The following is a 12004-nucleotide window of genomic DNA, read 5'->3' on the forward strand; positions in this document are numbered from 1 at the left end:
GAGAGAGAGATTGAGAGAAAGAGTAAGGGTACATGTTAAACAGTGAATGTGAGAGAGAGAGAGAGAGAGAGCGCATTCTTAACAATGAATGTATGATACAGATAGAGAAAAAAGAGAGAGGGAGAAAGTCACCAATGTTTAGCAGAGAATGTCAGAGTTTTTAGAGTTTTAACCCCCCCCCCCCCAAAAAAAAAATATCTATAGATCAAATGTTTTTTTTATCTGATGATAATAGACCATTATTTATGTATGAATGAAAATAAATGATTATTTTAGAATAAAGTCTTGTTTAAATTGATATATATTTTTAGACACAAAATGATATTATATAGTGATATTTTAACAAATTAATTATATCATTAAATAGTTTTGAAAGAATGTGGTTGACATAATTTTTAAACACTTTATTTTTATTTAACAGGTTGTGATTCAAAGACATAAACCGCCACATCATGGACACAGCAAGCTCCACATATAGTATACATAAGTGTTCTAAGTGTCCGGGGGACACAGAGTACCATTGTGTATCGTGTCCATGTGATCTGTGTCCCCAGTGTAAAGAGAATCATGTAAAAGATCTCCAAACAATAGACCATGATGTTGTGTCACTCCGTGATAAAATCAACTACGTCTCAACACAAGAGATCTGTGTGAGACATCTTTACATGTTTCGTGAGATGTACTGTGAACATTGTGAACTCCCTGTCTGTTATCATTGTTCAGAACATAGAACACATCGGTGGATAAATCTTCAGAGAGTATATAAAACAAAGCGACAACAACACAGAGGAACCATTCACACCATCAGAAGTGAGGCTCTCTTTTACAGACCTGTTCTCCTGCCACAAATCAAAACTGATTTCAAAACCTGTCACACAGAATTCTCCCTCTATCAATCAGAGATGTTAACAAAGGCCCAGACACTGAAGAATCGCATTAATATAGTGAGAAAAGATTTCATGAAAAATGTGTTTTGTGACTTTGATTTCAAACACAGATGTTTAAAACAGATGATAGAAATGAGCAGACATATTGTCAGCCTTCAGGAATATGAACTCAGATATGTACAGCCAGAATTCACATTCAGTGCGCTACAATTCCTCTCCTCCATAAAGACAGCCCTCCCCCAGATACATCTTACACTCCACACCAGCCAGCTCTCCATGACTGAGTCACTCAACAAGGAGGATGTGATGGAGTCACTGAGTGCAATCCAAATCACAGAGAGAGGAAACCGATGCGTAGGAAACCAGTGTCTGCTGAAACTGACGTCTGGTGCTGAGTTCCATCAATTTCTCACAGTGACAGGTGTTGATCGTTGTTTACACATTTCCTGTGTGACATCAGACCGGGTCTGGGTCAGTGGTTATAGAAACAATCTCATGTTGACAGACACAACAGGTGTCCCTCTACATCGTGTGAAGGATTCATGTCGTGGTTTATATAGAGGTAATGGATTCCACACAGTGAACAATGAGAGTGAACTGATTTATATAGATAGGAATTATAACATTAACAAACTGTCAAAGGATATGAAAACAACCACCACATTTATAGAGAGAACAGACTCTACATGGGAAACACGGTGTGTGTACTGGTCCCCGTCCACTGGGGATCTACTGGTCGGGATGGATAACTATAGGACAGAGACAGGCAAGGTAACCCGGTACAACCAGAGTGGACAACTCACACAAACCATACAGAACCACAACACAGGACGGGGACTGTATAGAGAACCTACCTATATAACAGAGAACAACAATGGGGATGTCGTGGTGTCTGACTGTGTGATTGATGAGAATAACTATGTGTCTGGTGATGTAGTGGTGACAGAGCGTGGAGGAAGACATCGTTTCTCCTACACAGGACCTCCATCAGGATTAGGACTACAGCCAAGTGGAATATGTACTGACGCGCTGTCACACATCCTGGTGTGTGATGGTAGAACCGAAACAGTACAGATGTTAGACAGGGACGGTCGGTTCCTGTCACATCTACTGATAAGACCATCAGGGATATTCTATCCACAGAGCCTGAGTTATGATGTCAACACTCACCGTCTCTGGGTCGGATCACGGTACAACAACAAGGTGGTTATATACAGGTATATCACCAGACAGGACGCTCTGACAGGTAAGTCTGAGTCATTATCATTGTAAATTATATAATATGTAGTCACAAGTCAGACATATATATGATGTGATTTCTATCATTTGTCAATATAATGTAAGTACATATTTATTTATAAACAATCAACATTACATACTCAAATATGAATACATTACATGTCTGTTGAATAATTGACTCATCAGATATACGTTTATGTTTCTCAGTAATAAATTAATTAATTTATTAATTATATACATGTATATATGTTTATTATTAATTGATAATGATAATTGATACATTATAACAGACAGACATTCCTGTACCAATCATTATACAAGATGTGATGTTTGTAATCAATCTGTTCCATCTGACTGTTTGTGTCTGATGTTTGTAGATCTGAATCCAGCCACTGCTGATGTGATTGAGTCACTGAGTGAAATCCCAACCACAGGGACAGAAAAACCACAGCAAGGAAACCAGTGTCTGCTGAAACTGATGTCTCCCCCCAAGTTACTTCACTCTCTCACACTGACAGGTGTTGATGGTTGTTTACACATTTCCCGTGTGACATCAGACCGGGTCTGGGTCAGTGATGGTAGAAACAATCTCATGTTGACAGACACAACAGGTGTCCCTCTACATCGTGTGGAGGATTCATGTAGTTATTTATATAGTGATAGAGGATTACACACAGTGAACAGTGAGAGTGAACTGATTTATATAGATAGGAAATATAACATCAACAAACTGTCAAAGGATATGAAAACAGCCACCACATTTATAGAGAGAACAGACTCTACATGGGAACCACGGTGTGTGTACTGGTCCCCGTCCACTGGGGATCTACTGGTCGGGATGTATAACAATGATACAAAGACAGGAAAGGTAACCCGGTACAACCAGAGTGGACAACTCACACAAACCATACAGAACGACACCACAGAACTGGGACTGTATAGAGAACCTATCTATATAACAGAGAACAACAATGGGGATGTCGTGGTGTCTGACCATCTTGCTGTAGTGGTGACAGAGCGTGGAGGAAGACATCGTTTCTCCTACACAGGACATCCATCAGGATCAGGACTACTGCCATATGGAATCTGTACTGACCCGCTGTCACACATCCTGGTGTGTGATGGTAGAACCAAAACAGTACAGATGTTAGACAGTGACGGTCAGTTCCTGTCACATCTACTGATAAGTCCATCAGGGATATTCTCACCACAGAGCCTGAGTTATGATGTCAACACTCACCGTCTCTGGGTCGGATCATGGGACAACAACACGGTGGTTATATACAGGTATATCACCAGACTGGACGCTCTGACAGGTAAGTCTGAGTCATTATCATTCACATTAATTAGATATAGATAACTAAGACACACAGTCTGTGTTAATTATCAGTCAATAAGATACATGTAAGACATGTTTATCTGTGTGATTGTTTGTCAATATGAACAGCTCATTGTTACAGGGTTAGCTGTATCTATTTCATTAAATAGATGTACAGTCACATGTCCTTGTATTTACTTGATTAGAATATAATGTCATTGTAATTAATATGCTGACACATGTATTTGTGATTAATTATTTTGTTGCAAGTTAATTCAATTGGTTTAAATAAATAGATAAATGTTACATACATGCCAACTATCCCGATTTTTGCGGGATTCTCCCGATTTCACGTCGTCAAAAATACAAATCCCGATATCCCGATCGGGATTGTCAAAATACCCCGAAATCCCGATTCTCAAAAAATCCAACCCGTTTTACGACAATAAGTCCCGATTTCCATCTAAAATTTCAAATCCCGCGCTGCTTGTCTACGCTAACCAATCAAAAAGCGGGATTATGACCTCCATTGCTGTTTACCTGTATCGCGTGTGTGTATATCGGGATGTGTGAATTGATGTAATTACCTGTACGCTACCTGTGTCTGGGTGTTTGCAAACCTAATGAGGAGCATGTTTTGATAGTAATTAATCGGAAAGTATCGGGATGAACAGCAAAATGCCACACTTTAAGTTTTTACACAAACTTCGACAAGAATGGGGTTACACCACCAAAGAAAACGAAACTTTTATCCCAATATCGGGAGGCAGATTCCCGATTTTCGGGATGACTATCGGGATCGTAATTGGATGACAACCATGTATATTGCCGTGCAATAGGTATGTTTAACTTATATATAGTACAATTGAATATATTTATTGGCAGGGTACATTCTATTGTGTACACATGACACTATTATATAGGAGAGATTGACAGCTAATACATTATCTACAAGAATAGATATGTTAAACTTTATGAGTAACAATTTTTTTTTTTATTTTGAGGGATTTTAGGGTAGACCATGGTGGAATGAATGATGTTACAAAGAACACAAAAACAGAAATCCATCAAGCCACCTGCTGCTACCAACTTCTTTGTTAAATCAAAATTGGAGCAAGATGAAGGTATGTACTAAATTTTTTAATAAGCTAAATAATATATAATATCTATAAACAATTTTAAGTCAGGAATAAATTATAAATACTTTCTTTCACTTTTTATAGCAACTTGACCCATAAATGCTTTTTAATATTTAATTTAATTATTCATTTTATTTTGTAGATGTTACAAGAGCAGAGCTAGGTCCTGTTTGCCAACTGCGTTGCAGAACTTAGTGCTTTTTGAACTGCTATACCACACTATTTATTGTTTGTTGAGATTTTAAAGATTGATTTAATAAAGATTGATTTAATATATGAAAAAAGTTATGTACTTTATTTATGATTTCATTTGAAAGAGGAGATTGTTTGATAAACACATTATGAATAATGTTAAATAGATAAAGAAACAGATGAATTTCTAAGAGTTCAATTGTTTATACAAAGCAATTACACGACAAAATGCCGCGAAATGTCCTTCTAGGAAAATGTCGCGCGTATAATCCCCCATGGAGATTTTCAAAAGTTGGCATGTATGATGTTAAAGCATGTGTCAAAGTATTCAGTCTAAACTTTTAATTTGTAGATGTAGCTCTATCATTACATACCATGTATGATATTAATTAATTAACAGCTAATTAATAACTTGTTGTAGATGAACACACACCCAGTCGTGACGAGGAGGCCATGTCCAGCTCAACACCAGCCGTATAATGGAGATAGCTGGGATATTGACAGGTTGTAAATGTTTGTGTACAAATCTAGCCTGCTCTCAAAACCACACATGTTGTTTGTCACTTTGTTCAACATCTGCAGCTGAAATTGACCTGTGTATAATTCACATGGACTGTAATACTGACTCCTGTTTATTTCACACTTTGTGATCATCCAAACATGGCTGTCTGTTGCTGAGTGTGGAATGTTATACACATTTTACTTGGCTAAAAATTGATTATTGTAAACATAATTTTTAACAGATATTCATATGAAGTCTACAATAACTAAATATTAATAAAAAAAAAAGGAAAAAAAACCCACCTGAATGATTAAAAATTGTAAAAGATCTTTATCAATTTTAACATTTATGGTTATCATACCCCCCGCTCTGAAGGAGAGGGGGGTATACTGTTTTACCCTTGTGTGTCTGTCTGTCTGTCCCTCATTCTGTCTGTAACAAACATTTATGTTGCATTTTTCTCAACAACTAATCGTTGAAGGTGCCTAAAATTTTTTATACACTATATGCTTAGGCATGGAATACGTTGGAATTTATTGTTGTACCAATCGGATGCTAAATTTCTGTTAAATGACAACTTTTGTTTATTTTTTGCCTAAATTTTCAAACAAATTTACGTAAAGAATTTCTCAGCAACTATTGATCCCATATGCTTAAAATTTTAACATTCTTTGTTTAGGCATGCCGTAAGCTCGGATCTATGGTGCTTAAAATTTCAATACACTCTTTGTTTAGGCATGCTATACTTTGGAATTTATGTTTGTACCTGTTTAATGACGACTTTTGTTTATTTTTTGCCTAAATATTCAAACAAATTTTCGTAAAGAATTGTTCAGCAACTATTCATCGCATATATGCTTGACATTTTAACACATTCTTTGTTTCGGCATACCACACGCTCGGATCTATTTTTGTACCAATTGGACATCAACTTCCTGTTTAAGTCGACTTTGCTTATTTTGTATATTTACATCAGAGTGGGGGTATTACTAGTGAGCATTGACTCACAGATATCTGAGTAATATCATGTTGGTGTTGATCACTAACTACATCATACATTAGTTTATTCTGTTTCCTGTAGATGGGCCAATTTTACCTGACCTTGAGGGGAGAAAATAGAACACCTTCCTTGAAATCCTTACAGAGGAAGACAGAAAACAGACATTGGCTACGTAGACCACTTACTGCAATATGAGGTCATTATCTTCAAGTACGCACTGACCCGAGTCACTCATGTCACCTATTACAATTTGTCTTTATCTGTCATCGTGTGGTGTGTGTCGTCCGTCTTTCCTTTACAATTTTACATTTTGAACTTCTTCTTGAAAACTACACGGCCAATTGTTACCATATTTGATGTGAAACATCGCTACAATAAGAAGAATTTAGATTAAATATAACTGGATTATCCGCTGAGTGACCGATATCTGGACTTGTTTTAAATAACGCGCCATTATTTGAACCTGTGTTCTGTGTACATGATCTGTACAGTAATTACTTATTATTCTGTCTTATCATTTTATGTCACAGTATGTTATGTGTTTAAAATAGTAATTTGTTATTTTACATTGACATCATTTTTTGAACCGTGTTTTCTAAGGAGAAATCCAGCTATTGAAATGGTGAAAGGGGCACGCCGGCGGGCAGTTGCGAGAAGGGTACCCCAATTGTACTGCAAATCAATTGTACATATATAAGAGATTTCATGTTGTTGTAAATTTATATTTAAAAAATACCAGCTGCTGAACTTGGTCAATTTTACGCAGAATATTGAATATAGGGTACCCCCATTGTACGGATAACTCTTCATACAGTTTTTAAGATAGGTAGGTCTTGTAGATCAATTGTACATATATCAGAGAGTTGCATATAACTTGGATTTATATTTTGATTATTTATGTGTACATAAACTCTACAGTAATTAGTTTTTATACTCCCTTACATGGCTTATCAATTATATCTTAGTATGAGTGTAGTAAATTCTTATCAGACAGTATGTATTTAATTCTTTTGAATGCTTTTATAATACCCTGTAATTTAGTGATGGGAAAAAGATGTTACTTAAAATTGGGGCTTATATCTGAGGATTTTTTATTTTTCCTATTTGCAAAGAATAAATTTTGTTTATTGATTAAACATCATATTCAAAGGGGAGTAACTCAAATTCGAGTTCTTTAATTACAAACGAATAAAGAGTTATTCCCCCTTTTGTAATATATTTTAGATAGTTTCATCTTGCATCTGGTTGTTGACCCCTGACATGTTTTCTATGAAAGTTAACTGAATATCAGTAAATATAATTATAAGATTTTTAAAAATGCCCTTAATAAGAATAGTATTGGTGGATTTGGCACATTTTTTTATATTGATCATGTAAATAGAAAACTTGTGTTTATGTAAATAGTTTTTGAACAATATTGTAACTAAGTTAAAGTGTACTGCTTTTTTTTCTTCAAAATTTATTTTTTTTCTGTCTATTTACGTTAACCATGAAATACATAACACAAGTATACACATGATTTTTGGTGAGTTGTAGCAAGCTATATATAGAACTCAATAAATGTGATAATTATTCATAGTTTTGTCTTTTTTCTTAGTAAGACAGTACTGTAATATTTGGTACAAAAAAAGAATATGATACAGTAACTTTATGTACAAGAACAAGACAATTATTCATTGGGGCGAACCAAATAACTGACAAACCAATCTCCTTTGTGATTCACTATAGTTAAATGTTCATAGAGACTAGTCAACAACAAATTACAAAATAAATTTTCCATCCAAGTACTCAAAGTTGTTTCATGAATTTCATTTTGACTGATTGGTTGAATTCTGAGTATTATTAAAAAAATTGTTAATTTGATATCATATATGTCCTAAGCTGAAGATTAATCCATAATTGTAACATGCAATAAATTCTGTTATATAACTTTACTTTTATATAAATAGTGCCTGTTTGTGAGAGTTACTGTTGAAATTGACACCTTGAGACAACCATTGTCAACCGACCGGTGTCAATTTCAACCGTTCCCCTCCAAAATAGGCACTATTTATTTATTATACTGAATGTCTTAATTTAAAAAGAAAAATGTTTTTATATAGAAATGAAGTGAATGCTACGGCGAACCGTATGCGCATAATTTACGCACATGTAACAATTCGTTTTGTTATACTTTCATGTTAAATACTGAAATCTGATTGGTTAAGACGCAGTTCATAATCCGTTCTATTACCCTCAGCGTTATCAACACACTTAGCAACGAGTAACATTAACAATTGTTACATGCGCGAAATTATGCGCGTACGGTTCGCTGTAGTATTCACGTTGTTCTTATTATGTAATCACGGGTTCATTAGGTTTCACTTTGGTTCCTGAATCACAAATTGTTCTGGACCTCATTCAAGCATAGGTACATGTAAAAACATGCTCATACTAACCATTTCACTTTAAAACTGTATTTTTTATTGGGATCAAGATCAAATCAATGTCAAGAGAAGTGTGACCTTGATCGTGGAGCAAGGTCAAAGACGTCCTTTGATTTTTTGTTCACACCCAGGGCATCACTGAACAGATTATATAACTTAAGAATTAAGTATAATTATGTACAGTATTACAATAGTTATATAATACACAGGAATAAAATGTAATAAATTGCATCGCGGATCTTCTATGAAATAAAGTGTTTATAACGGAAAATATCAACCAGGGTATCAATCGAATATTAAGTAACCTAACAATATTCAAAGATGAATTTGATGACTTTTGTTTAGACTGACATATCACAGAGACATTGTTCGGAAAACTATATTCATTAATTCTTTGTGTCAGTTAACTATTGTTTGTTTCTGTCATCTGATGAGACGTTTAATGGCGTCTATTTAAATCATTAGACACAACGTTATTTGTTCATCCAAAAGTTGTGAGAACGCTATTAAAGGGACGCACAGACATACTCAACAACAGCCAAAACATCAAAATGTAAACTGCAACATAACGCTTGAAATATTTGTAATTTAATATTAGTTTTAAGGTCTATCAACATATAACGCTTGAAGTATTTAATGACGTCTATTTTAATTATTACAGACACTGTTATTTTTTATCCAAAAGTTCTGATCATGCAAATAAAAGGACGCGCAGAAAATACTTAACAGCAGACAGAAATTCAAAATGTATACTCCGATATAACGCTTGAAGTATTTGTAATTTAATATTAGTTTTAGATTCTATCAACATTCAAAACATCTATTTATTGAAAATATCGGTGTATGTGATTATTTCTGTCTTGTTCAATATCGTCATCAATCGACCAAGGACCAAGATTTGTAGACAATGAATAAAACGTTTAAAACACCCATCATTCCATACTCGGTCATTTGAAGAGTGTAAATCCCTTCACACAATGATCCTGTTGTTCTGAACAAAATGTATCACAGAAGATGTACGCCGCATGTAGAAAATGTATATAAAAAAAGACGTCGTTTTGAAGCAAAACGCATTGTACTCAAAATTTTTAGACAATTATTTACTCTCTAGTACCCGATGAAAATGATTTGTGGATTGTTATAAAAAGGTAAGACAGTTTCTCATATACGTGTGGTTATAAGAAATTTCAATATAAGAATGAAAGTAATATTTTAAGTATTCACTGAGAGTTTTTCTTTTCACTATGTTGTAACTGTATAAAAAACCCTACGAAAACACTGTTGACTAGTGATTCACTGTATGTTTACTATGGAATGAATCACCAAACATAATTCAATCAGTGTGTTTAAACTTCGGTACATATAGTCTCTCTCTCTCTCTCTCTCTCTCTCTCTCTCTCTCTCTCTCTCTCTCTCTCCAGTTAGTATAAAAAATTTATATCAATGTAATGAAAACAATAATATAATGCATACCAAATCATGAGTGCGTTTTGTTAACGATTCCTAAGGTGAAAATTTAACTGATGCACGATGCATAGAAATATTTTTTTAAAGAAAATGTGTGTTTCATAATGAAGTACTTTATTTAAATAGTAATTCTATGCATGGAATTTAAACATTGTCTGCACTCAATTGTCTACTGACAATTTATGCAAGAAACACATCGATGCAAAACTCAAATGAACAGTCGCATTCTTATAATTAATATCCATACTTGGCCCGAGCGGAAAAGATTGCACTATTGCATCACATGGACACTCTCACTAAAAACATATGGACATGTGGTATCGAGATAAAATCTACATGTATACATGTTCATGTCATCTATATAAACAAAGGTCTTTTTGGCTACTCCATGTTGAGTCAACATTGTAAGATTAAACTGGACGTTCTCTCTTCCCCCCCCTCTATCTCTGTCTTTGTCTGTCTGTCTGTCCTCCCTCTACCTCTGTCTGTCTGTCTGTCTGTCTGTCTCTCTCTCTTTCTCTCTTTATCTCCCTCTCTCTCTCTCTCTTATATATGTCTTTATATCTCTGTATTTTCTCTATCCATGGCGTATCTTAAAGCAAGGCAAAAAAGTTATGATTGAGTTAATTAGGTTTGATTAAAATAGCTCAGCAGACACACACGGTATACTACACAATATCTTATAATGGGCCACCCCATGGCTGTCGGAAAATGTATGCTTTAATGCGTAGTAAGTCCACATTGCGCTTTCTGATGCACGCAATAAACTAGAATGCATTAGTTGTATTGTTTCATAATATTTTGACAATTGGTCAAAGCAAGTCAATGGCGTGTGCCTTTTAAAACAGTGAATCCTTTTAATTGAACAGCTGAATTGTATTATACTCCTTTATGAATTGATTTTAAAGTCGTGTACATCGTCACAATGTCGTGTGATCTTCCAGTTCTGTAAACAATCAGTTTAACAAATCCTTTTACAAAGTCTGACAACCCATGGTATTATCGGTATATTAATCTTTGGTTTAGTCAATACTCAAAAAGATCGTAGAACCAGATACATTTGAATTACATTATACTCATTGCTGTCAAAGTTATCCATCACACAATGATTAAATGTCCTAATAATAAAGTCTGACCGACATTTACACACCGTATTTTGATGTATCATGCTTCCAACAATTGTTTATCTATTCTAAAATCATTCTTAGAGGACATCTACTCTTTCAGACTCTGAATTAGAGATTTTCAGCTTAGTATTATAATTAAACAAATGGAAAAATAAGAAATGCTTTCCAGATATACATTCTGGTTTTTTAGGTCCATTTAGGTTAAAGATATGAGCACTGCAACACCATCACAAAATGATTTTCATATAAAAGGGACTTAAACACGATTTTAGACATTTTAATTTTCATTTTGTATGCATAATCCCGTATGTGCAGTTTTTTTCGAGTGTCACAAAATTTGCGAAAATGGGGAAAATATGTAGCATTTGTAATCTGCGTAAGTCATTTTTTACGATTTTAAAAGTTTCTTTTAGAAAATGATACAGGTTATAATGTCTACATATTTAATATTTTGCGATTTGGAAGAGATCGCAAAAATAGCAAGAAATTGATCACCGCGACAATTACTGGATCTAGTTAATTGTGCATTCTGATTGATTTAAAAAACACAATGTGTTCATGAATAATATAATCATTAAAAAAGCACCATTTGATTGAAATGAATACCAATACACATGTAAGCAATAACAATACTCAAGCTGTGTTTACTGAAACGTCTACCAGTACATATGTAAACAATAACAATACTCGAGCTTTGTTTACAATCT

General features: G+C 34.5%; 2 protein-coding genes and 1 long non-coding RNA gene across 11 annotated transcripts in view; 2 read left to right on the forward strand and 1 right to left on the reverse strand.

Moving 5' to 3' along the window:
* Positions 1 to 12004, forward strand: part of LOC117687479 (uncharacterized) — a 307604-nt gene that overhangs the window by 266197 nt on the left and 29403 nt on the right. For 7 of the 9 annotated variants that reach the window (XM_066075637.1, XM_066075641.1, XM_066075626.1 and 4 more), the window contains 2 exons: positions 422 to 2133; positions 2504 to 3442. In XM_066075637.1, the coding sequence (XP_065931709.1) occupies positions 453 to 2133; positions 2504 to 3442 (2620 nt within the window). In that variant the 5' untranslated portion in view covers positions 422 to 452. Of the gene's footprint in view, positions 1 to 421; positions 2134 to 2503; positions 3443 to 5196; positions 5280 to 6358; positions 7108 to 12004 lie in introns of those variants that run through there. The other 2 variants (XR_010710888.1, XM_066075663.1) reach the window with 2 other exon arrangements.
* LOC109618161 (uncharacterized) overlaps positions 1 to 12004 on the reverse strand; it is a 451180-nt gene that overhangs the window by 133472 nt on the left and 305704 nt on the right. The window lies entirely within an intron of this gene.
* On the forward strand, positions 3747 to 5075 carry LOC117690184 (uncharacterized). Its single transcript, XR_010710908.1, has 3 exons — positions 3747 to 4283; positions 4449 to 4568; positions 4726 to 5075. It is a non-coding gene; the product is annotated as an uncharacterized lncRNA (long non-coding RNA).

The sequence above is a fragment of the Magallana gigas genome, chromosome 1, assembly GCF_963853765.1.
Source record: "Magallana gigas chromosome 1, xbMagGiga1.1, whole genome shotgun sequence".
NCBI lineage: Eukaryota > Metazoa > Mollusca > Bivalvia > Ostreida > Ostreidae > Magallana > Magallana gigas.